Below are 24297 nucleotides of genomic sequence, written 5' to 3'. Positions count from 1 at the left end.
CCCAAACATCTTTTACTTAACTAACACACGGGTCAGTTCTGTAAAAAGACGTGGAATAAAATGCAAACTGACCTTTCTGGCAGTGCCTCCCGTCATACCCTAGGGGGCAGTCACACTCATAGCTGTCCCACTTTGGCCTGCAGGTCCCTCCGTTGGCACAGGGACTTTCCACACACGGGTGCTCCGAGTTCGCCACGTTAATGCCACCAGCGGAGCCGGTAGTTATTGGGAGGGTGCGGTCGTTGAGGATCAGCTGGAGAGATGAAACAACAGAAGAGAGAGCAAGAGGAGAAATAAATTAAAAAAATGGATCCATGTTCTTTAAGAAGTTTACCAACTTTTTTTAAGGATATAATAGTGATCACCTCTTTTTCATAAACAGATTTATAAGCCTCTAAATTAAACAATGTTAAAATGGTGATATGGATCTTTTTCACACCTTCTGAATGACTCCAGTGAAGGGCTGTTTGATTCCTGCTGTCCTCTTGGTTTTATCATATCCTGGTACTCCTCCGATATAAAGAGGTGAACTGCAGTTGATCTGAGTGAAAGCTCCCTGAAAAATTAAGAGAAAACATGTATAATTTAAACGTGTTAACTATTCAACATGTTAGATATTTTTGCTATTTAAATGGATTGAGTCGTTAAGATTGAAATCCTACATTTCTTTAACACTACCAGATACTTTTTTAAATTGTTTTCGCACTTGCAGAAAACTCCTCAAAAAGCATATTTTCAGGAGGAGCTGTATGTTTGAACACAAACAGACACATTTTTCACTCTGTAGATTCCACCACCAGGGGGCTCTCAATCAATACAATAACAAAAGATGACGTTAGGCTGGTGGGGAATCATGGGAGTTCTCTCTGCTACTCCACCCCCCAAAGTGGGATGAAGGACATTTTAAACAAAAAAAAAAGAATCATTGTAAGATTAAAAGATGAAAATGTTGAAATCTCACAATCTAGTCGAGTTGAAAATGCCCCTTTCATTCAAAATTTTTTTTGGTGTAAGTTACTAAAAGTTTGACAAATGGCGAGTACATGTGGGGTTGAAATTTAACACCTTTGTTGTTCTGTCGCTTCTGTACTCAGGTTAACGTTACTTTAGCAGCCATCAAGAGGAATGATATAGCTTGCCAAGAACCTCTTGAGATTCTTGAGATTTTCGCCCCCTTGTGGTCAAACATCACACAACACATCTTTAATCACCTCAGCGATTCCTTCTATTGGCCGCTGGCTGTCCACCTGAAGGATCCCGCTCTTTGCCGTGCGAGACACCCTCAGCTCATGCCACGTGTTCAGACTGATCTGCTCCTCACTCCTGCAACAAAGATCCACACGTACGACATAAGAAAACTAGACTATAACCACAGTGAAGCAGACAGAGCAGAGTATGATTTCATACCGTATCGTAGCTCCTCCAGAGCCGCAGTCAAATCTGAACTCAACGTATCGATCCACCAGGTTGATCGCCAGGAAGTCTCCGCTGCCCGCGTCATCGCTGTACAGCAGAGTCCCGTCGGGCGTTGAAGGCCAAAAGGTCAGCTCAAACTCCATGAAGGAGAGATAACTCTGAGAGGACTGAGGCCACGGGATGACGGCATACGAAAACACCGTCTGGTTGAAGAGAGGCGAGGCCAGAGAGAAACCTAAAGTGTTAAAGAGGAGACGTGAGGATGGAGAAGACGATGAAGAGGAGGAGGAGGTTGAGAGAAGAAGCGGGGAGAAAGAGAGTTATATCGCCCTAAAAGCTTGTCAGACATGCATTCAATCCCACTACCTTTATAAAAGAAACAATCATCTTCTTTCAAACCGATTTTCCTTCAGATTTTCCTCTCAATGGATCAGCAATTACCTCTAAAGGTCTGCGTGACAATCTATGACAGCCATGAGGTAAGACGGAGACACAAAGAGATTTGACTCTCTGCTCTCACAGTGATCCAAACCTCCTTTTAATAAACAGGGAAAAATGTGTTTCTTTCTTTGCGAAGGTGCGAGAAAAAATAAATGGTCGACTCACTCTCTTCACAAAGAGCTCCTCTGAAGCCGAGCGGGCACAGGCAGATGTAGCCATCGGCGCGGTTTGCAAAGCAGACTCCACCGTTAGCGCAGCTGACCAGGTCGCACACGCTGTCGCTGCACTCACCTGGACCACACAGTGACAAGACGTTAACAGGATGCATGCTGGGTAAGCATTATGTACCTATATCATGAACCAAACATGGTTATTTTTAAGAGCTTGTTCAATTCAAATTCAAACAACTTTATTAATCCTCTTCAAATAAATGCAAAAAGGACCAACAAAGAAAATTAAAAATTAAATATATATTAATGTTGATGTACTGAGTCCAAATGCTACAAAGCCCCTGAAGTCCTTAGGGAGGTCATTTTTGTGTATTCTTGTTTACAAAAGTCAATATCGGTGCACGGGAAAATGATCCAGCGGGAACACGTTATTATATCGTACACACAAGAATAACTTGTTCATCTTTTGCATGTTTTTGCACTATTCACCACTGCACTGTTTCACATTTTGTCTTGTCAATATTAGTCTTTGCTTATTATGTTTATTGTTGATATTTAATGTTGTACCTGTACATAAGAGAGCACAGTTCACCGAAGTTAAATTCCTTTTGTTTGTAAGCATCCCTGGCCAATAAATCTGATTCTGATCTGATCTGATGTTGAGGTTTTCAGCTTTTTCTTGCGTCAAAATAACACATCAACCACAAATAGTGCCAAATTATGACAAAACAATGGCTAATGATGGCTACTGGAGGCAAGTGTCATGATTTGGTTTCTTATTTTCAGAGTTTAGGTTTTCTTGTTGTTTTTAGTTCTCATTCTTGTCTCATGGTGTTGTTTCCCTTGTGTGTTTTCTAGGTTAGTGTTTCATGTGTTATTTTTGTACTTCATATCCCAGTGTTTCTTTATGTTCTAGTGTGTTTGTTTCATTCTTGAGTTCTGTGTGTCTTCAGTGTTTCATGATTTAGTTTGTAGTTGTCCTCAGTGTTGTGTCCATTCCTTCCTCTGTGTGTTTCCCTCCAGTGTGATTGCCCTCATTGTCTTCACCTGTGTCATTAGTCTCACCTGTGTTTGATTACCCCTGTGTCTATTTAGTCTCAGTGTTTCTTCCCTTCTGTGTCAGTTCATTGTCTGTTGTATGAATGTCAGTTTTGCTCGTGCTCCTCTGTGGCTCCCTGTTTTTGATCCCTGTGTTTTTTGTTGAACTTTCGAAATTAAGTTTTGTTGCCTTTGGCCTTTTTGTTGAATTAAATATTTTTGGTTTCTGCACTTGGGTCCACCTCCCTTGTTTTCCAACTGTTCGTTACAGCAAGTGGAATCAACATCACTGCTACATTTGCTAAATCTTATAACTTGTGCTCAGAATATAAGTAACTTGTGACACAAGAAAAAAGGTCTGAAAAAACATATTTTCTCAGCACCAAAGCCTGAGAACTGCAGTGCATCTTGGGTAAGATGGATAAACATGTAATATTAGTGGCAGCAAAATAACACTCACACACACACACACACACACAACAAGTACTGAGCGCTCCCTCACCTATGTCAGCTCCGCTCAGAGCTCTGCCCAGAGGCCACGGTCTGATGTCTGTGGCCTTGCTGTTGATGGTCAGACTCTGAATGCAGCCCACAAAACCACGATTTGTCCCCGTCGCCCTGACCAGCCAATAGGCACTCGGAGTTCCACCCAGGTAGAGCGGGGAGCGGAAAGTGATCTTGGTGTACTGACCCTAAAACAGTGAGCAGAAGAAAATGTGATTGGTCCTCTAATACTGTCAAAAAGCACAACCCCCTTATCGCTACGTCCTAAAGATCTGTTATATCAACAATGATGTGAGGCCTCGTTACCTGCGAGCGTCCTGATATTGGCGTGTCGTTGTCCATACGCAGCCAGCCGCTCATGCCGTCTCTGAACACGGTGACTGTGTGCCACTGCCCGAGAACGATACTACTCTCACTGACGATCTGAGCTGCTCCTGTGCCACAGTTAAACCTGGGAACAGTAAAACAACAAAGGTCCAGGTGTTACATAAAGGTTATTGACAGGAGAAAAAGCTCCTAATTAATGACATCCTAATAACTGTAATGGTTCATCTACAATTTAGAAACACGTTTTTCCACACTTTAATAGAGTGTTTCATTTTGTTGTGTTTTTTGTGTTTCATCCTTCTATTGTTTCAGATAAGACGTTTTTATTTCCTCGACCAATCAGTGAAAAGCAAATGTTTTTTCAAATATGACAGAACACCATGATATCAGGAGATATCAGTTTCTACCTTAGGGCATTTTGTACCGTGCTCGAGCACGATTTCAACCCCCCTCCGCTGCCGCTCTGAGTTCAAATTAGTTACATCGTTCTGCACCCGGGTACACTTGCAACCATGGCAACCACTTGCGGACTTGAGCCCATCCTGATAACTGTGGATGTTTTGGTTATTTCTGAGATGCCAACAACGACCCTCTTCCTCCTAACACATCTATCGTGCAGCTTTAGAGGAGACGTTTGAATGACGTCATGTACCTGTAGCGGTCCACTTCCTTGTTTGAGCATGGTTTGCGATCACATCTCCCATGGTCTGCCTGAGACCATCTCTTCAAGCGGACTTGGGCACGGTACAGGAGTAAGCTACTTTTGTGTTCAAACTGATCAAATGAGCCGGACTTTGGGCTCAAGCGTACTCAGATCTGGGCCTCGGTCTCTAGTGTGAAACCACCTTTACTCAACAACTGATAAATAACAACAGTAACACCGGGTGGTGAAACCTTCAACTCAAACACAAGGTCATTTAACTGCACGTTGTTATGGAAACAACTTTGCAGTGTAAGCTACATGTCAAACAATCCATTGAGACGATCGTTTGAAGTATGACCCTGTAACGAAGTGTTTTAGATCACTGGTTGTCAAACGTTTCACAGTGAGTACCACCACAGAAAATATTTGGCTCTCCAAGTATACCAGCATTATGGTCAACATTAAATCACAGTAGCATAGGGCTATTAAGCTACATATACAGTTTACACAGGAGGCCGTTTTATTCCTGATATCCACTGCGGCCTGGGCTCTTTCTCTGTGCCACTTCAAAAGAATCCAAACTGGATGTCGGACTCGAGTCGTATTGTTGTTTGTTGCTAGCAGGTGCTGAAGCGTCACTGGCATCGCGATCATCGCCTCTTGCACATGTGCTGGGTTCACTGTCGTTGACTTCAGTTCCTGTTGTGCTGCTCGACATGTCTGCCGCGCTTTTCTTTCAAATATTTCCCGTTTGGAGCCGCAGATGCAAAACATCTTACCCGTCACAATTGGCTTCCTCCGCTTTGCCATCACAGCTTTGCTAGTCAACCATTTGGTTTGCACATCTTTATCTAAAAATAGACAAATCCGAAACCCCCGCATAAGAGAGTCCCAGTGTACCACAAGAGGGATCCCGTGTACCACCAGTGGCCCTCGTACCACCTCGTTTGAGAATGAATGTTATAGTCAAAAAATGCATTTAGCATTTTAGCACAGAAAGTTAGCATTTATCAGCTATAAAGGCATTAGGTACATCATTAGGTACAGCTGCTAACTAAACATAAAAGTGTACTTTTTGTGTTTTGCCAAGCACAGGTGAGTCAGTGTTTTCTTTACCTGTAGTGCAGCTTCCCTCGTACCAGAGCCAGCGAGGTAAAGTCTCCTCGACCGTGTTCGTTCTCTCCACAGTAAAGCAACAAGCCGTCCTCAGAGTCTGACTGTACCACACAGAAACTGTTTCACAAACTCTTTACACTTTTAAAAGAATCCAATCACTAAAAAAAATACAATCCTTTACCTTGAACTCCAAAGTGATCTGAAACGTCTGGTAAGAGTTCTTCAAGGGCTCAAACGTCATGTGGGAGTAGCCGTAGAACCTGGGAAAGTTTACTGGTATCACTGCAGAAGAAACAAAGGATCAAATCATGATAGGATTGTAAAGGTCGGGAGTGTTAAATAAATGTCTGAAACTACACCTGTCTCACCCTCAGAGCAGGTGTCCCCTCGTCGTCCCAGGTTACAGTGGCAGCGTGAGCCTCCGTTGTCAAAATCGCTGAGACAGAAGCTGTCAGGGGGGCACACCGTATCATCACAGGTCAGGTCGTACACCCGAGGCACCTCATCTCTCCAGGGGGACATGGTGGGCGTGGTGGTGGTGGGGGGCAAAGTGCTGCTAAGACAGATCGATGAAAGAAAAAAGATAATAAGTGGGAAAAAAATGTGTTTTTGCTGTGCAGTCAGTGGTTTAATAATTGATACTTTTCACTTTGAAATTTGATTTTCATTTGTATATTTTGCATAGTCAGTTCTGTCCTGAGTTTCAGTAAGCAACATGAACATCCTGATGGGAAAAAAATCACATAGAAGCCAGATGGTGTTGGTTTGCAACATGAATGTTGCCAAGAAACCCGCACATTTTTACAGGGTTGCTGAGATTGGCTTGTTAGATGACAGCTAACCCTGATTGGTTGTTTAATTCAGACCTGATACATTTTAAAAAAACTAAATCCAAAGGAGGGAGCTCCCAGATCAGATTTGTGACAATCAATGATCAAAATGTGTTATTCTAATAAAATACTGTTCCTCTTACATACTGTAGCTTTAAGAAGATATTTTTGGCCACGATGTCTCACCTAATGTATAGCGCAACCAAAATGACACAATTGATGTGACATTTCACTGCTCCTGTCACCATTATTATGAAGGAAAAAATAAGTGCCGGAGCTTTGAAAGTAAGGGTATGTTTTAAAGAAAGGCAGGAAGTCAGAAGAGACAGAAAGTTGGCCGGCAAAGAGCAAGAGAAACAGCCAAGATGTGATGAAGAAAAAAACCTTCTGACACATCTGTTTCCTTGTCTTGAATTGGAAAAACCTGCAAATGTTCAACTATCAAAAGGGAGGCCATTACTTCCAGGGAACATTTAATCAAACACAGATAGATCAGTGTTATTTGGGTATACATCTTACCTGGTGGTGGTGGTTGGTGGGGCAGTCGTGGTGATGATGGTCGTACTGGGCTCTAAGGTGGTGGAGAAAATCAGATCTGAGAAGTCTGGGATCAAAGGCGAGGTGGTGGACGGAGCCGGAGGTGCAGTTACATTGGGTGGAGCGATGGTGTTCATCCGGTAAACAACGTTCCGACCAGACGGCGGACCAGAACGCGATCGCAGCTGTGACTTCCTGTTGTCCTGATTGATACCTGGGAATGGCTTTAACTAGGAAGGAGAGAAAAAACAACGATAGAGAACTAACCATGACAGCGTGATGCGTTATGTCTCACATTTGAACTTATTGTCTTTCCACTAATGTGTTCAGCTGTTAAATATGATTACACCTAATCGCGTGTATCCGGGGGCCGTGTAATAACTCACTTCCTCAATAAAGATGTCGTAATCAGAGTCATCGACGTCAAAGATGTCGTCGTCTTTGTTCCTTGAGTCTGTGACGTAACGACCGTAGTCTCCACTGCCAACCTCAGACGCTCCTGTTCAGAATGAAAACCATTTGTTACCAAATACTTCTAAAAGGTTTTTAAATGTAGTCTAGGTGACATAAAAACATGATGGGAGAAGTGAAATGGTTAAAGTGATGAACACATTTCTTTAAATGACTGAATGAAAGAAGTACTGTGAACAGGGGCGGATCCAGAGGGCGGACAGAGCCAATCCTGAAATCTGATATGCCATCTCAGTGGCCACCCCAAAATCCTGAATAATGATTGGCCAGATGCCTTTTCACAGGCATGACTAATATCTATTATCTGCAGGCTGCTACTGCTAGTAGCTTCTGTTGGAACTTTAAGTTGTGACTTTGCACATGCATTTCTTTTTCATTAGAGAATTAAACTAAGAAGGTTAAAGGAAGAATGTGCAACATTTTACACTTAAATAAATCAAGTATATCCTCTGTAAATGTCTTTCTGAGTCATGACTGTCTACAATGAGTGAGAAGCTCAAGTCCCTCCAGCTGTGTTGTTGTCAGAGCTGTGTTTACATCATGTTTACATGGACGGGACGACCTTGTGTATAAAGCTGTTTTAGTCCAGGACTAGAGAGAAGAAGAATAACATACTCACTACTGGATCAAAAAGTTGCACATTCTTCCTTTAATGTTTCCACTCTGTTCTGTTATCTTTTACAGTAAAATAACGCAAGAATAAAAAATTTCAGATACGTTTAATGTTATTTAAGGTTCACATGATTAATGATTATTTAATGGAGATAGGAAGGGTACATAAATGTTATTCATGTGTGTATGAATCAGTGCCCCAGAAGGGCCTCGTCATTCAGAAAGTCTGGATCTGCTCCTGACTGTTTACAGATACTAAATGTTGATCCGATCATCAGACCAAAAAGGAGCCAATGGAGTACCTCTGCAAATAAACAGTTTGGTTCAAATTTCATTTTCTCATTAAATCTCTTCATGGAATAAATACTTTACAATAAGCTGAGGGACATGTTTGCTAATGTTAAAAAAAATCCATGTCTCCATTATGAGATCCTCAAGTGGCCAAATTGCTTTAATGATTAATGTGCATCTGTGTTCTCCTGCTGAATTTGATTTCACATGATTGTCTACTTCAAGAGCAGCTGTATCTGTCTTGATTTTCATCTTCTATTATCAAAATGACGAGGGATCACAAGGTGGAAAAAACAAAGATGATGATGAAGGTTGGCTAAAAACAAACAGGAATAATGTGGTCACATGGACAGACTGATGATTAATGGCTGACTTTTATTTGATGGCTGTGCTGTGGTCATGATACATCTCACTGATGATGACATGACACAAACATTAAGTTGCAGTAACCTGTTAGCCTGTACCCAGGCCGTCGCACCACATACTGATACGTGCGTCCTCGATACAGAACCGCAGCTCAGGAGGAACAAGGACAAAACCAGAGTGTGAATAACAAAGCATGCAAACATTTTCATAGTTCAGTCCTGTAACTGTAGCTGAAAAACACTTGATAAATATGAGAACAAGGATGTTCAAAAAAATATGTCCTGAGAAATTAAGTTAACATATCAACATCCCCTTTCTTTTGTCTCCTCGTCATGCCACGTCCTCGCTGGAAACTCACAACAAAGTTGAAGTGTTCTGGATTAATATTAGACAATTTGTACGACTATAAATCTGTTAAATAAACCAATTATCTCATTTAAACTCGCTATGAAGCCTGAATGGATGTTAAGATTGTAAGTGGTCATTAGCCTAATAACATTAAGTCCTGAATACTGAGTGCTGCTGGCATTTAAGGAGGGGGGGAAGCCCAAAAAAGCCCTCAGCCAACTAATCTTCTGTTGTGTAACAATCCCCCTCAAACGTTACCAGCTGCTTTAAACACACACACACACACACACACACACACACACACACACAGGAACTGTCACAGAGAGAGCAACAAGAAAAGTATGTCAGTCAGTCAGTCAAGCCCACCCCTGCTGTTCGCTCAAGCAGCGGTGCATTGTGTGAGTGCATGTGTGTGTGTATATGTGTGTGTGTGTGTGCATCCATCAGGGGTGTGCATGGGCGGAGAAGGGGTCTGGCATCCCGTCCTTAATCCTGTCTGATGAGACTGGGACGTAACCGGCTTTTATCCCCTGCTAAGAAACCACGCGTCTCTATCTCTTCGATTCGGTCTGTCTGTGTCTGTGTGTGTGTGTGTGTGTGTGTGTGTGTGTGTGTCTAACAGGCTCATCGTTATCTTGTTTCATGTTACTTTCATTGACATTATTCTTCTGTCTTATATCGTCTCTGTCTCTATCTTCCCCGCTCTGTCTCTGTCAAGCAGAACTCTTAACTTAATCTGCAGCGTTTACAACAGTTTGACAGCTAGCACGCCGCACGCCTCCTAGCCACATGACTTTCCGCAGTCTGCAGCAGCGTGGCCTGCAGGTCACAGGAAACAATCTGGTTAATGTGATTGAGTCTACACGGCTTTTTAATTTTAGTAGTCGCAGATAATCGTTCTACTACAGCATTCTTTTTGCACAAGCATGCAAGCACCGGCACAAAGACGTTAAGCACACAAGTCTGCAGGGAAATTGCCTAAATGCCTCTAAATGTCATGGTCCCTGATCCATTAAGACATTGCTATAAACCGCATGCATGTGCATGTAATTCTGCCACACACCTGTGTGAACGCATGTGTGTTTGTGTGCTTTAATATCAATCAGCCCTGAATGTTCCCCTCCCCCCACGTGCAACCAGCAGCAGACTGCTTTGAAAATAATAAAGTAAATGACTCTGCTGTGCTTCATCTCCATGATCCATCACTCCGGTGAGGAAAAACCCACTGACACACTACTTAGGGGTTGTCCTACATTCAAGCAAATGCTGAAAGAGGTAAAGCTGAGACTGTGTTTATGTGGAAAAAAAGAGAAAATAATTGTGAATATTCCTCTCTTTTTTTATGAGTAAGAAGAAATCTGTCTGTGAATCTTTACGGACCACGTCTGCTTTCTCTCTTGCACATGGTAACTTTGGATTAAAGGTATAATATGCGACATTTTAAATATAGCAGATATCAAAAATAATATATAATTGAGAAATGACAAAAAAGAGTGAAGTCAAACTCACTCTTGGTTTGTTGTTCTTAGCACTGTGTTCACAGTTCCCAGAACAGTTTGTTTATGTTTGGCCTCAGAGGCTCAAACGTGTTTCCTACAGATTATTTTCAAGTGAATTCCCAACCTCTCCAACCATTAGCTCTGCCACCACTTGGGGGAAGAGAGACAGCCCCGCCCACTCAGAGATGCTGTTAGAAGAAGAGGCACAATGGGGGAGTTTTGTCAGAAGAGTACAATTCTAGGCGCAACAGAATTTCAAATAGGAAGAAGCAACTTTGTTTGTTCTTCAAATAAATGAGAACTGAATCAGCTTTAGGCTGCATATCTGACTGGAGATCAGATCATAGAAACAGCTGCACTCAGTCTAGGGGAGGGGTGGGGTATGAGGGGAGGCAGTGTGCTGTGGGACAGCTTTGTTTTGGTCTCAGACACTGGTGCTAAAGTGTGACATCTACTCTTAAAATCCCATATTATACCTTTACTACATGGCTGAAGATCTGCAGGTTTTTTTTAAAGCTTGGGTACTTTTTGATACTATCAATCCCTGAAAAACCTGACATTGTATTGTTTTTAAACATGGTAAATGGACTTGAGCTTGTATAGGGCTTTTCTAGTCTTCTGACTACTCGGGGTTTCACACCTACACATTCGCGCACTGATGGTAGAGGCTGCTGTGTGAAGTGACCATCAGAAGTAACTAATCCCATTCATACACATTCATACACCGCCAATGAAGCAGCAGGAGCAACTTGGGGTTAAGTGTCTTGCCCAAGAACACATGGGACATGTTGCTGCAGGAGCTGGGGATCGACCTCACGACCTTCCGGTTGAGAGACGACTGACTTCACCAACTGAGCCGCAGCCGCCGCACTCAGATATGCAGCCCATGTGGTTTCAAAACTTTCAGACAACTTTACAGTGCCTTCATTGAAACCCTGGGGTTTAAAACAGTGCGGTTGGTTAGGGCAAATGCTGCAGAGGTAACTTCAGTCTGCATAGTCTGTTTGGTTGTGTGTGGGTCTGTAGTGTAAACTGAAAATGATTTTGTTTTAAAATGTGGTTGAAACCAGACTAACGGGGGGGCTGAGGCTACGCTGTGCTGGCCGTCACATCACACACGAACGTTCGCTCTTACCCAGAGTGCGGACGGGGCTGTTGATGTGGCTCGGCGGGCTCGCCCCGTGCACGTTGACAGCCCTGATGACGAACTGGTACTCTGTCTCCGGTAATAACCCCTTCAGAACCATGGAGTTAGTCTCAATGGGCTCACGAATGTAGGTCCACTCCGTGTCCATTTCTGGCCTGGAGAAAGAGAAACAAAACGATTTTTCTTTGTTTTCTGATTTTTCTGCTTTATAAAAATATGACACATTTAACCAAACAATGGTGAACATCATTATTCTCGGTGCGACTGATTTGACAGGAAATTCTGAAGTGATCTTTCCAATGGTTGTGTTCCTCCTGCTGCTGGGTGTATAAAAGTAATTTCACAGCACAATAACAAGAGATTTTGGCACTGAATAATAAAAAAAAAAATCACAAAGCTGCAGAGCATCTTTTTTAAACAAAAGAACAAGCCATTGATTGAGATGTTTTTCTTTTTCATTTGTCCTACTATTTTTGAAGCCCTTGAAGTCTTAAGGAATTATTTTTCCACTTTAATCACGACGTTGGTTTGAAAGAAAACATTAAAGCCAGAAAACAAAATGCTGAACTCCTGAACTTTAGTTTTCCCTTCCTATCATCTCCTGCGTCGTCCTCCAGCTGCCGTATCTGTGTGCCGCCTGGAGGCAACGCTATCTGTTGAATGGGGTCATCTTCATCACCACTCAATGTCTCTCTTCAGCGAGGCCTCTTTTGATGTGAGCCGAGGAAGATTTGCCTCGTCGATGGCCCTTTTGTGTGCAGAATGCCCCCGCATGCAAAAACAGACACTGCTTCACGTCTGCTCCGTCGCAGTAAGTGACAGTTTGTCTGCCTCCGTCTCGCTCTCTTTTTTTTCTCTCTTCGCTCAGTCTCAGCGTGTTAACTTTGCATCATGAAGGGCATCATTTCTCCCTTTCCTTTTATAGCTTAACAACTCTTTTTTTCTTCTTATTTGAACATTTATAATGCGTGGGATATTTTTACATACTATTTGCCTTTTTTTCGAGAGAGTGTGTGTCTGGCAAATCATCAGAGGACTGACGACCAATTATTTCTGACCTCAAATTCCTTGACTTTGTAGCCCGAGGACTCGTCTAGACATGGGAGAATCTCTAATAATGTGCTTTTCTCTTTGCGTGTGTGAGTGTGTGCATATCGTGTTTATGTGCGTGTAAGGCCGGACACGACGAGACAGAAAATCATTCCTCTTTGTGTCCCAGCAGACAGAAATGGAGATATTAAGCAGAGCAGCAATCGGCGTCAGAAATGTCACTGTAAAGCAGAGATTTGTGTTCTGCGTCGCAGTGATGCGGTGATAAGTGGAGGCTGAGGCTCTGATTATAGAGGCTGAATGTGCAGCTTCCATTAATGTACACTTTTGAAAGCGTACAAATAACCCCTTAAACGTACTTTGATGCTTCTTTGTTGTAATTTTATATTATTCGGCCAAAACTCAGCAAAACTCTTCCGCTTGAACTTCCCTTCAAGAAGCTGCATCTTCTTTCAATGCTAGTCATTTGGCGCTAAGAGAATGCCATTGGAAGGCGGAATACTTACATCCCTCTTAAAGGCTTTATATGCGATTTTTTCATCCAGCAGATGTCGCCCTTGAGCACCAGCATGAAACCAAAAGAACTGGCGGTGCATTGTTGTGTTAGCATGCTAATGCTAGTGATCTTTATTATGCACGTATCTTCACACTGCATGTAAATTTACCTGAAATGAGCGTGATCTAGAAACACAGTTAAGCAGTGAGTACAGTATGTTATTCTTCTTTTCTCTAGTCCCTCAATTAAACAACTTTTACACGCGAGGGGAGGAGTCAGCCGGCCGTCCGGGCGATGTAAACAAAGTGAAGATAGGACTCTGAAAACTCTGAAAACATCACAGACAGTGGGACTCGGGTGTTACACCCATTGTAGACAGTCATGACTCACAGAGTTATTTTCAGAGGATATACTTGATTTATATCATATTTAAGTGTATTTTAAGGCCCTGACACACCGAGCAGATGGCAAAGAACTAGTGGCGACGAAAAAGTTGCACTTGAACACACCGCAAAGACTACAGCCGACGGCCAACAAGCACGTACGTTCTGCACATGCGGGAGGGACGGCGGTACCGCGTTGATACAGAAGAACATTTTCACATCGCTGTCGGTCACCACTCGTATTACAGGTAGCCTACTAATGAAGGATAATGTTTGATTAAAAAGTTGAAAATGGCGCTGGCGTTGTCAGTCCTTGGTCTTTAAATGGAAAAAGAAAAGAAGAGGCGGAGGGGACCAATAAGGAGAAACCGCTCTAATGGCTGAAAGCATGGATACTACAGCGGCATGCTCAAGGGGCTTTCCTGAACCTGTGTCGAGATCTGGAGAGAAATGAAACCTCCCAACAGCCAATCAGAGAGATTCCTCTCTCCATCACTCCGCTTCAAGTCAGCGTGCTAAGCTAGGCTAACCAGCTCCAGACATGCAAACGTGGGAGTGTCACTGATCTTCTTATCTAGATCTTTTTTTCTCATCTCAAGCAGGAATTTAAATAAATACATAAATAAATCAATTCGTTAAGATGACAATGTTTCATAGGCTGCAGTGTTGCGTCTGAAAAATTTTCTGTATCTTTTAGAAACCCTGACATGGAGACTAACTTTGTACGCTTTATAAATGAATTGCACCACAAAAAAAACAAGAACAGAACAACAGAATATTCCTTACAGATCATTCTGTCCTATCCCATCCCATCCACCACTGTTTTCCCTCCGTTAGCTGATCGATCATTAATGACTGACCTGATGTAAGCCACCAGGAAGTGAAGGACAGGTGAACTTCCTTCACTTTCGCCTTGCTGCCATGACAACGCGAGCTCCGTGTCAGACACAGCCATGACGACAGGCTGAGTTGGGGGCGACGGGGGCATGCACATGTCTATTGAGACCGAGAGAAAAGGAGTTAAAGAATTAATTTAATAATAAATAAAAAAAATCACAGCATGATTATCAGCATCGGAAAATAGATTCCTACTACTCACATATTCTTACCATGTGTAGCTGTGCCGATGTCTCTGGCCATGCTGGGTCTGCCCTCCCCAGCCCAACCATACGCTCCAACACTGACTCTGTACTTAGTGTTCACCTTCAGATTAGCAATGTGCACGTCCTGGAAGACGGTGTGTGGAGGAGTGGGATGTAGAGATAAATATGGTAAATTAAGATATACTTTGTGAATCCTGCTACACACACACAAGCTGAAATACACACACATGCACAAACAGGATCCTATGGACATCTACAAATGGTCCACTCCAGGACTACAACTGGCGTCCCTCCGGTTCCCAACCCAAGTTCCTTACAGACCGAGCTACTGCCGCCCTAGGGGTACATTGGCAAGGATGTTAAGAGGGAGAAAAAAAAAGGCTGAGGATACTCACAAAGCTTGCTTGTCCGTCAAATTGTCCCTGTGAGGAAACACAATCAGAGAGAGATCCATAAATGGTTGAGTGTAACACAGTGCATGCTAGAGTATGATATGCAATACTCAGCTCACAATGATGATAATATCCCAATGTAAGTTAACTGTTCGCTATTTTCAACCTAACTCGTAGGCTTAAGACACACAGACGATACTTGTTATTAAGATACATTCCCTGTCGGTTTTTTACTTTTCAAAGGATTTGATAGAAACTAGAAAAAGGTTTAGGATGCAGCCGAATGTTGGTCAGTTTTTTGTGATGTTCCTCTTCCTCTACCTACCATGAAATCTGCCTTCCCATCCATGAAAAATAAACCAAACTTTGCACACAGATCATGTCCTGTGCAGAATGTACTTCACTGGCTTTGTGGGCTCATCGTCCGTATGGTGGCTCTGCAACTTTTATCAAAATCAAGGCCCAATTAAGCAGACTGTTTACATGAAGGATTTACAAGTCTGTCGCTCTGTATTTCTCAAATAACTTAAAAAAAAAAGTCAAACCAGACTAGAATCAAAGACATGGAAACATAAAGTCAGTGTTCTCACAGTGGTCAGCATGTCCAAGCTGAGGGGAACCTCCATCAAAGACGGAGACGATGCACCCATCGGACGGCCGTTCTTCATCTCCGTGTAGAAGACCTGAAAAACAATCACGCACACATACTCAAACATGTATTCATATGAAAAAAGAAAGGGTATAATCATTTCTGTTTTTAGGAGGAATCAACACCTAATTGTTTGATATGTTTTCATTAATATCATGTTCATTGCGTTGGAGTGCATGACCCGTGTTTAAAAGCTTTTCGGCTCTTATGTGATTAAGACATGACAGTAAAAATCAAAACACTGCATTATGTGGAGGAAACACAACGAGGAAACAGGATTATGTATGAACATCCCCAGTGATTGGCCAAATGAACGCACACGTTTATCTGTGAGTGGTGGTGGAAGCGAGGTAGCGGAGTAATCCTCTTAGTGCAGACATATGGTCAGAAGCAGAGTGCTCACAGTCACACTGAGCCACACTTTGTTAATGGCTCACTCAAAACAAACATTAGAGGGGAGGGAAGGGAACGAGGAAAGGAGGGATGGAAGGAAGGAAGGAATAAAGCATAGAATCTTGAAAGTTATGTCAGAATTTAAAAGATTTCATTTAGTGTTCATTCCACGTGCAACAAAGCACAATGCATTACACAGCGTAAACCATATATCCCTTAATTAGTGTCCATTACTTCCAACAGAACTGTATCTCCTAATACCTGAAGCAAGCTTCCCTAAGTGAAGATTTGTGGCCACATCTTTCAGAGCTTTATTGCCCCTGAAAGGCATAAACTTGACAGTGAAGGGTTCTGTCGTAAAAAAAAAAGCAGAAATTTCAAAATATCAATCTAGCCTTCAAGGCCGTCCTGCTGGACAGCGGATTTGACGGGCACTTTAGAAGCAGGACAGAGGAGGGGGCCACCCACACCGGGGGCTTTAAAGGGAGAATGTGCATCCCTTTGGGGGGGACAAACAAGGATATTTGATTTACGACATATTTGAGGAGTTGTTGTTTTATGTTAGCTAGGTTGAAAACCTCTCTTCATGTTGTGTTTTAGCCTGTTGTTTGTGCAGCTTCATATTTTCTTCTTCTCTTGGTTTTGGACACATTAGTGGGTTGGATTCTGGGCATGGTATAAGAGGAAAGCCATCACACAGAAATGGCTGGAAAACCAACAAAAACATGTGTTGTGAAGGTCAATTGTGTGAATTGTATGGAGCATTTCATTGCACCATAAAGAACATGTTACAAGTGTCAATACTAATAAAGTTTGAATTCATACAGTTCTGACATCTCACAAATCAGGTGCCCTAAACCCGAACATTTACATGATGTTAAAAAAAAATAAAAGATCTAGTGTGGTAGTTTGATTAAAACAAGTTTTATTTTTTCACTTCTGAAAGTCAGACTCACAAACACCAAGATAATGCTTCCAGGGGTCGATTAACTCTCGCACATATACACCTCAATCGGACCCAAACTGGTCTAGTCACTCTGAGCATGCTCCACTGTTTCAACAAGTCCAACAACATAAAAGACATCAGGGACGAAAACAAGACGGAGGTATTAAAGGCACAGTATGTAAAGTCTGCCACCAGGGGGCTCTCAATCAAAACGAAAACAAAAAAAAGACGTTGAGGCTGTCGGGGAATCACGTTGAGTTGACCGTTTAGTCGAGACTAACGGTCGAAACACACCAGAGGAAGAGAATATGTTTACCTACGAGCTTATGTTTCTAAGTATAATTTATATTTTTTTTTTTTATCACAGCAGCACATTCAGCAACAGTACGGCAGCTTTCCCAATTTTCTTATGCAGCGGTCTTTGATGTAAAATTAGATGTTTCCATGGCAACAATAAGACGTGGGACGTTGCAACTAAAAAATGAAGGATTTCGCTGGCATTGATAACTGTTGGAAATATTATAGGTATTGTTAGTACTCAACAAGAAAATATATATAACAGAGGTTAGTTCATTTTTAATTATTTAAATATTAGTGTAAAAATTTGACATATTAAATCTTTAAGTTGTGGTAGAGTACGTTGGAAAAGTACAGAGCTGTGAAGTTTTCCATGTTTCCACAGTTCAACAAAGAACCAGTTTGCCGCTTGCTAACTTGACTGTCAGTTTCGTATTTGCTTAAAGGAGGCATACAGCCACATAGCGGAGTCAGTCATACTTCAGTGAATAACTCGATTTTCGTCTGGTGCTCGTTCACACCGACCAGGACAGAAGTCCAATTAAAGGGCCTAATTAAGCAGTAATCGTAGCTGGACTTAACTGTGCATGTAAACGTACGGACTGACATGACTGACAGCTAACAAATAAATATAAAGGCGTCACACTGGAAAGAAAGAAATGTTGCTGTATCGGCATTATTAATGTCAAATCACGTGTAACTACCTTGTATCCAGTGATGGTGCTAACGTGTCGTCGGGGCATCTTCCATCGTACACTGAAGGCCGTGCAGTTAATGGTCTCCAGCTGGATGTCTAACGGTGGACTCAGACGATCTGGTTCAAACAAAACACACAGAAAGAAATAATCAGCGAGAGGAAAAACAGACAAGACGTGCAAAAGAAAGAACCACTGAAACTGTGATAAACCAATTTGTAAGTGTTTTTATTTTATACAGAATATTGAAAAAAGAGACTAAATGTTACAGTTAATGTCAGCCTGTGTCCACCAGTATGTGAAATAAGAGATTCTCGAGCATGTAAATATTTTACAACTTTGTGATCAGCATTAAATATTGAAGTTGGCAGAAATGGGATGGGTGTTGGAAAGCATTTTAGAGTCTTGCAGCTCTTTGTTTTGGTTTGGTTTCATCGCTCTAATCGCAGCAGAAGCAGCGATCTGTTGTATTCTCCTTAAAAAGAGAAAATAAATGTCAGGCGAGGACACCAGAAAGCCAAGTGGTCATGTCGCGTGCCTCGTTCACGGAGGCCGTCGTCGCAGCAGCTGTGGATTTGATTTCGAAAAGGCCCTTTGCTGCATATCACCCCCTACTCTCTCCTCCCAACATCTGCTGTCTCTCTTCAGCTTTTCTATCCAGTAAAGGCAAAATGGCCCAAACGATTGACTTAATAAAAACAACAATTAATTTCTGGCTACAAACAGCTTGAAAATCAACGCTAACAAAGAAGCCATATATTTCTAACCCTAATTGGTAGAAAACAAAAATAGACCAAAAATGAACTAGCAGACTTCAAAAGGTAATCAATGACTTTACTCCAAATAAATACTGAATTTAATTCTTGGCCTTTACTTGTGCAACTATTTGGTAATGTTCATCAATGCAATCTTTGGTTTGTGTGATGTTCCTAAAACTCCCTCAGATATCTAGATATATGAGGCTTAGACGGGCGGCGTTGGTTGTCTCTCGACCTGAAGGGGTTCGATCCCCAGCTCCTGCAGCAACATGTCCGATCTGTCCTTGGGAGAGACACTTAACCCCTTTCTTGACCTGTGAGTGACCTGTGGTGTAAAAAGCCCTTTGAGTAGTCAGCGCAAGTCCCTTTACCATTTACCAAATAACTTCTATCCTACAATCTCCTCTTTGAGAAGATGTTTTTGCACATAAATAAAAAAGAATGTTAGTCTTTTTGGAGTTAAATAAATAAGAAGTTGCACAATTTTAAAAAAAGCCTGTTGTTTATAATTGCTTGGTCAATAGTTCCATGAATCTGAAGAAATAAACATGTGCTGCTATATTTTCAGAAAAGTCAATGAAAATCTACACATTAACCAGCCTTATTTTTACCTTAGCCTTTATGAAGGTCGAGATAAGGACCATTTGAAATTGTGTAACCCGTGGCTCGATGAGGTGTTCTGTGATATCGGCTGACTTTGACGTATTTGTCATTATTTTTCACGCTCTGAGTTATTCAGTGCCGGGTGCTTCTGTGACTCTTCAAAGGATTGTAATTGCGCATGCAGGGTCCGGCTGCGGGGCTGGAAAACACTTCAGAGGCCTCTTAAAGAAGAAAGACGTAGATGGAGCTGTGGAGGTGTAGATCATCGTCACCCCTGATGACCTGCCGTGTATGCATCGCCCGGGTTTTAATGGAGGAACAAGAGCAGACGAGCGCTCTCGCCACCTCAAAGTCACACGCTCTGTGTCGGATCGTTTGCACAAAGTATTGAGGACTTGTACATCTCTTGACCATTCAAAAGGATGCTCTGAAGTGCTCAACAATAACATACATTAGCTACCAATGAGGTCATTACATGTGGTTCACACATGCTTTATGCTAATATATATGGTTTCCCTTTTTCCTCTAACGACCTCTCACTGTTCCTCTATCTATCTGAGAAGGGGATTCAATATATCAGCTGAATTTTCCTGACGTTTGAATCTCACCAGCAAACGGGAAGGAGAGCGTAATCATAAAAATCACCAGATAGAGAGAGGAATTCCTTAAATCTTCATCTTGCAGGAAACTATAATTGTGCTTTGTGTTTAAGCTACATTTGGTTCCAAATTTAAATGATCAATAATTAATAGAAATTAAAAAATATATATATATTCACACAAAATATTGAGAAAAGTGTTTAAACAAATAGATGACAAAAACAACAAAAACAAAATTCAAAATGTTAAGTGACAAGAGAATAAGCAAGCAGAGAATGCAAGGTTACAGCTACAAAGAGTTTCAGTCATTAGAGCAGTAATTTGAGTGTGGACAACAGGAACGCGAGGAATACAAAGTAGAAAATCCTTCCCTTCATCTTATTCCATCTCCCCCTATCCCATTGTTCTTAACAAAGAGTAAGGTCTTTTTTGTAAGGCGCCTCGAGATAACAATGGTTATGAATTGGCGCTATAAAAATAATGATTGCTCAATCATTTGTAATCGTGTTTTTTAAATTGACCTAAGGTAACCATTGTGTTGAGTTTCAATGTGGTTTGCAATTTGTTCCAGGTGAGTGCAGCGAATATTCCCAAACACAGGTTTTGGATGGTAATAAATATTTTCAAGCTTTTGCTTTAAAAAAAAAAAAAGCATTTGATTTTTAAAGAAACATTGTCCTGACGCTTAAATCTCCTGAAAGCACAAGCCTTCAGATGCTCTGTGACCAATATACCTTTCGATCTCTGGGGACTGCTATCGCCTTGAATTGGGTATTTCTTTCAATCGCCATCTTGCTTTCGGGATCTTTAGAGAAGTCAAAGATGTCATTTTGAAAAAAAAAAAAAATCAGCCTGAGTACATGTCACACCAACTAATTCAGTCACTGAACCTCACCTCTATTAAAATATGACACACTGTTCAAATTCTTCCACTGAAAGATATTTGTGCTCTAGTGAAGTATTATTCAAGTTGTATTTGGTTTATATGTTGGCTCATCAGGTATTTGTCTCTGCCTATCAAACCCATCAGGTCAGCTCACGAATTGTTACCCATGCATCCATTTATTTTGTTTTGCCGTTGATAGATTCTTTCACCTGTTGCTCGCTCTTGCAACGAGAGATGAGGACAAGGGATCTGCACGTTTGCTACATTCCTCAAGCTCTTAGATTTAGCGGTCGAACCGACTCCAGTCATCTACCAACACAAAACGGATCTCAGTCCGCAGGAAGCACTGTCGGAAAATATCATCAGAAAAGCAAATAATTAGTCTTAGGACTAGATTTTTGTCATCGGGTTCCAACAGCGATCAAACCAATCGGCAAACTCCCGTGTTGAGAAGAAGAAGACAATTCTGAGGTGTAAAAAACTTGCAGTTCCTTGAGTGTTCACTTGAGGCTGGCTCCTAAAAACCCAGATATCTCCATCTAGGTCGTAAATTAAAATGTCGATCATGTCAAGGTTGACATCTTGAAAGTGTAGCTGTAAGGACATGTTGCCTGGCAGCAGTAGTTGTCCGTTTGGAATCGCTCCTGTGGGTCATACTATAAGATCAAGTAATCTATGGGGGTCATAAGGGAACACGTGTTGGAGTACACTGGGGTCTTAGGGTGGGAAGGACTCTTTGGAGCACTTCACTCTCCAGGAACAGGTGAGGTCAGGGATGGTGCAAATACCCAGGATGCATCCAGGAGACCACTTTTCAGTAACTATGCTCCCTCATGCTCTCGTGGAAGAGAAAAGGCTTCAACAGCTGTCGAGGCTCACACAGATGCATGTTCAGAAAACACACGGGCCGTTCCTTAGTACGAAAGCATGATCAATAACTTAACATTTGAGATTCGTATGTTCAAGATCGTGTGTTGTTTTTGGGCCTGTGTCAACTACTGGAGTTTTTGCGCTAGTAGTACCGCCTTCAGAGCGCTTCTTGGTTTACTGTTGCTAGGTTACAAAAGTTGTATGTTCCACTTCCTCTTTTCTCCTTACGCTTAGTTTTTGCTTTTTTTTTCAAGAAAAGCTTACAAAGAAAATGTAAAAATTATGGAGAGGAATTCTGTCCTGGTATTCAACAGAAGCTCTAGACCTGAAAACTGAATCCACACAAAAGAAAAAGTCTGAGTGCCTTAAAAGAACGAGTTTCTCCTCTGCCAATAACGAAGTTGATGACAGAAGTCCCGCCCCTTCTTGAATTTGATTGGCCAGTGAGGGAGACCTGACTCTGCAGTACTGCAGCGTTCCAAAAGTTGAACTTCTTTCATCTGAGAGAAGCGCAGCGAGACAAAAACAGCTGACACCGAGGGCGGTTTAGCCCTTTGGACGCTACAAGCGCTGAAAACGCTGAGCTGAACTTTTCAAAAATAATTGCTACCAAGATCAATATGTCAGTTTCACAAAAGGGGTTCTCGTATAACTTTCTTTCAGCTGGTGGCCAATCATCAAGTGGTAACTGTTGAAATGTTCTTTGTCCTTTATGAACAGACCAGCTGCTTTATCCCTCTGGTTCCACATCTCGACTCTCAGAGTCAGTCATGTTGAAGTGCTGCTCGCTCTGCATATGAGTCATCCAACAGTGAACGACCAATAAGACACATGCTGTTCAGTTCGCTCTTCAGCGGGGCTCAGAGGATAATAACACAAAAACATCTGAACATCAAACTGTGAAATCTCTCTTCTGAATAAAAAAAACAATCATGTTGGTTCTATTTGTATTGTCTTTTATAAAACAACATGATGTGATAAAGAGAGTTATTATGAAGGGATTCATAACAAGTTGTTTTGGTTTAAACAAACCAAGCTTTAAACGTATAAGAGAAATATAGGTGCTCAATGCGTCTATGAATAATTCAACAGCTTTATCGAATCAGGCATAAAGCTGTCAAATCCCTGGAAAAAGTAAGACCACCTTGAGGCAAGAACCAGTCATTCAAACCAGCAGCTTTGACGTGATTCTCCTGGACACCAGACCCCGCTGATATTCAGCCCTCCCCTCAGAAATAAAGGCTGAAAGACCTCGAAAACAAACAAAGAAAATCAAGTGCAAATGTCAGCGGCAATCATGAAGGAAGAAGTAAAGCTGCCCTCAGTCTGACAGTCCTGTCCGCGGTGAGTGTTTCAGAACTGACAGACAGATGTAGAAGTGTGAGGCTGTGGCCTGTGGGTCCGACAGACTGAGGGAGGAGATACGACGGACGGACGGAGAGACTGACAGAGGGGGGGGAGTGATGGAATGAGAGAACGAGGAGGAAAAGGAGGAGGGGACAGAAGAAGTGTTCAGGGTGGCAGGATGTGAAAGAGAGAGAGAGAGAGAGAGAGAAAGAGACAGAGAGACAGAGAGGGAGAGAGAGAAAGAGACAGAGAGACAGAAAGAGATATATATAGAGAGAGAAAGAGAGAGATAGAGAGATAGATAGATAGAGAGAGCTAAAGAGAGATAGATAGATAGAGAGAGCTAAAGAGAGATAGATAGATAAAGAGAGACAGAGAGAAAGAGAGAGAGATAGAGAGAGAGAGAGAGATAAAGAGACATACAGAGAGAAAGAGAGAGAGATAGATAAAGAGAAAGAGAGAGAGATAAAGAGAGAGATAGAGAGAGAGAGAGGACAAATCAGCATCCAAGAATTTTCTGCCAAAAGGAGGTATACGCTCATTTTGTTCAAGGTGTGCTGTTGGTCTGAATATGTTTTACTTTCTTCCAATCTGTTTTAACTTCTTTGTAATGTTTGATGAATGAATAAAGTCAAAGCTTTTTATCAGTGGGAGCGATTACAAGACAAACAAAGCAGGCTGATAAAAGGTCATTAAAATCACCAAACAGACACTCTGACGTAAAAGTTAGGACAATTAAAAAGTAAAAAAATAAATGAAGCTTCAAGCCATAAAGTGTTGTAAAATCATAAGTTAAGTTCAGTGATAAAACCGAGGAGAGAATAAATAAGGTACGCTGATTTAAAACAACAACAATTTAAAGTATTGAGGTCGAAGATCAGATTTCTAAATCGCCCAAAAGGTCAAAGTTCATTGATTTCAGGCTGATGTCGTGTTTTGTTCTGAGTGTCAGGTGCAGCATAAAATAAAATAACATAAAGCATTCTTTTGAAGTTCTGATCAAAATGGAGGAACATAAGAAAATAACTGATCTGAATTATGTTTTAAAGTTTCTCAACTGGTGGGTCGGGGCCC

At 41.8% G+C, this 24297-nt stretch overlaps 1 protein-coding gene across 3 annotated transcripts in view; it reads right to left on the bottom strand.

Moving 5' to 3' along the window:
* LOC132974664 (pikachurin) overlaps positions 1–24297 on the bottom strand; it is a 30014-nt gene that overhangs the window by 4435 nt on the left and 1282 nt on the right. For 2 of the 3 annotated variants that reach the window (XM_061038870.1, XM_061038872.1), the window contains exons 2-19: positions 18170–18279; positions 15771–15863; positions 15184–15210; positions 14795–14912; positions 14546–14681; positions 11745–11911; positions 7409–7521; positions 7005–7252; positions 6024–6211; positions 5837–5937; positions 5656–5756; positions 3876–4020; positions 3568–3757; positions 2023–2148; positions 1408–1651; positions 1212–1323; positions 440–556; positions 73–253 (exon numbers count right to left, since the gene is read on the bottom strand). In XM_061038870.1, coding sequence (XP_060894853.1) covers positions 73–253; positions 440–556; positions 1212–1323; positions 1408–1651; positions 2023–2148; positions 3568–3757; positions 3876–4020; positions 5656–5756; positions 5837–5937; positions 6024–6211; positions 7005–7252; positions 7409–7521; positions 11745–11911; positions 14546–14681; positions 14795–14912; positions 15184–15210; positions 15771–15863; positions 18170–18279 — 2517 coding nt within the window. The remainder of the gene's footprint in view (positions 1–72; positions 254–439; positions 557–1211; positions 1324–1407; positions 1652–2022; positions 2149–3567; positions 3758–3875; positions 4021–5655; positions 5757–5836; positions 5938–6023; positions 6212–7004; positions 7253–7408; positions 7522–11744; positions 11912–14545; positions 14682–14794; positions 14913–15183; positions 15211–15770; positions 15864–18169; positions 18280–24297) is intronic. The other variant, XM_061038871.1, reaches the window with a different exon arrangement.

Source organism: Labrus mixtus, chromosome 5, assembly GCF_963584025.1.
Source record: "Labrus mixtus chromosome 5, fLabMix1.1, whole genome shotgun sequence".
Classification (NCBI taxonomy): domain Eukaryota; kingdom Metazoa; phylum Chordata; class Actinopteri; order Labriformes; family Labridae; genus Labrus; species Labrus mixtus.
Note: the sequence above shows the minus strand (reverse complement) of the source record. Positions and strands in the feature narration are given on the sequence as shown.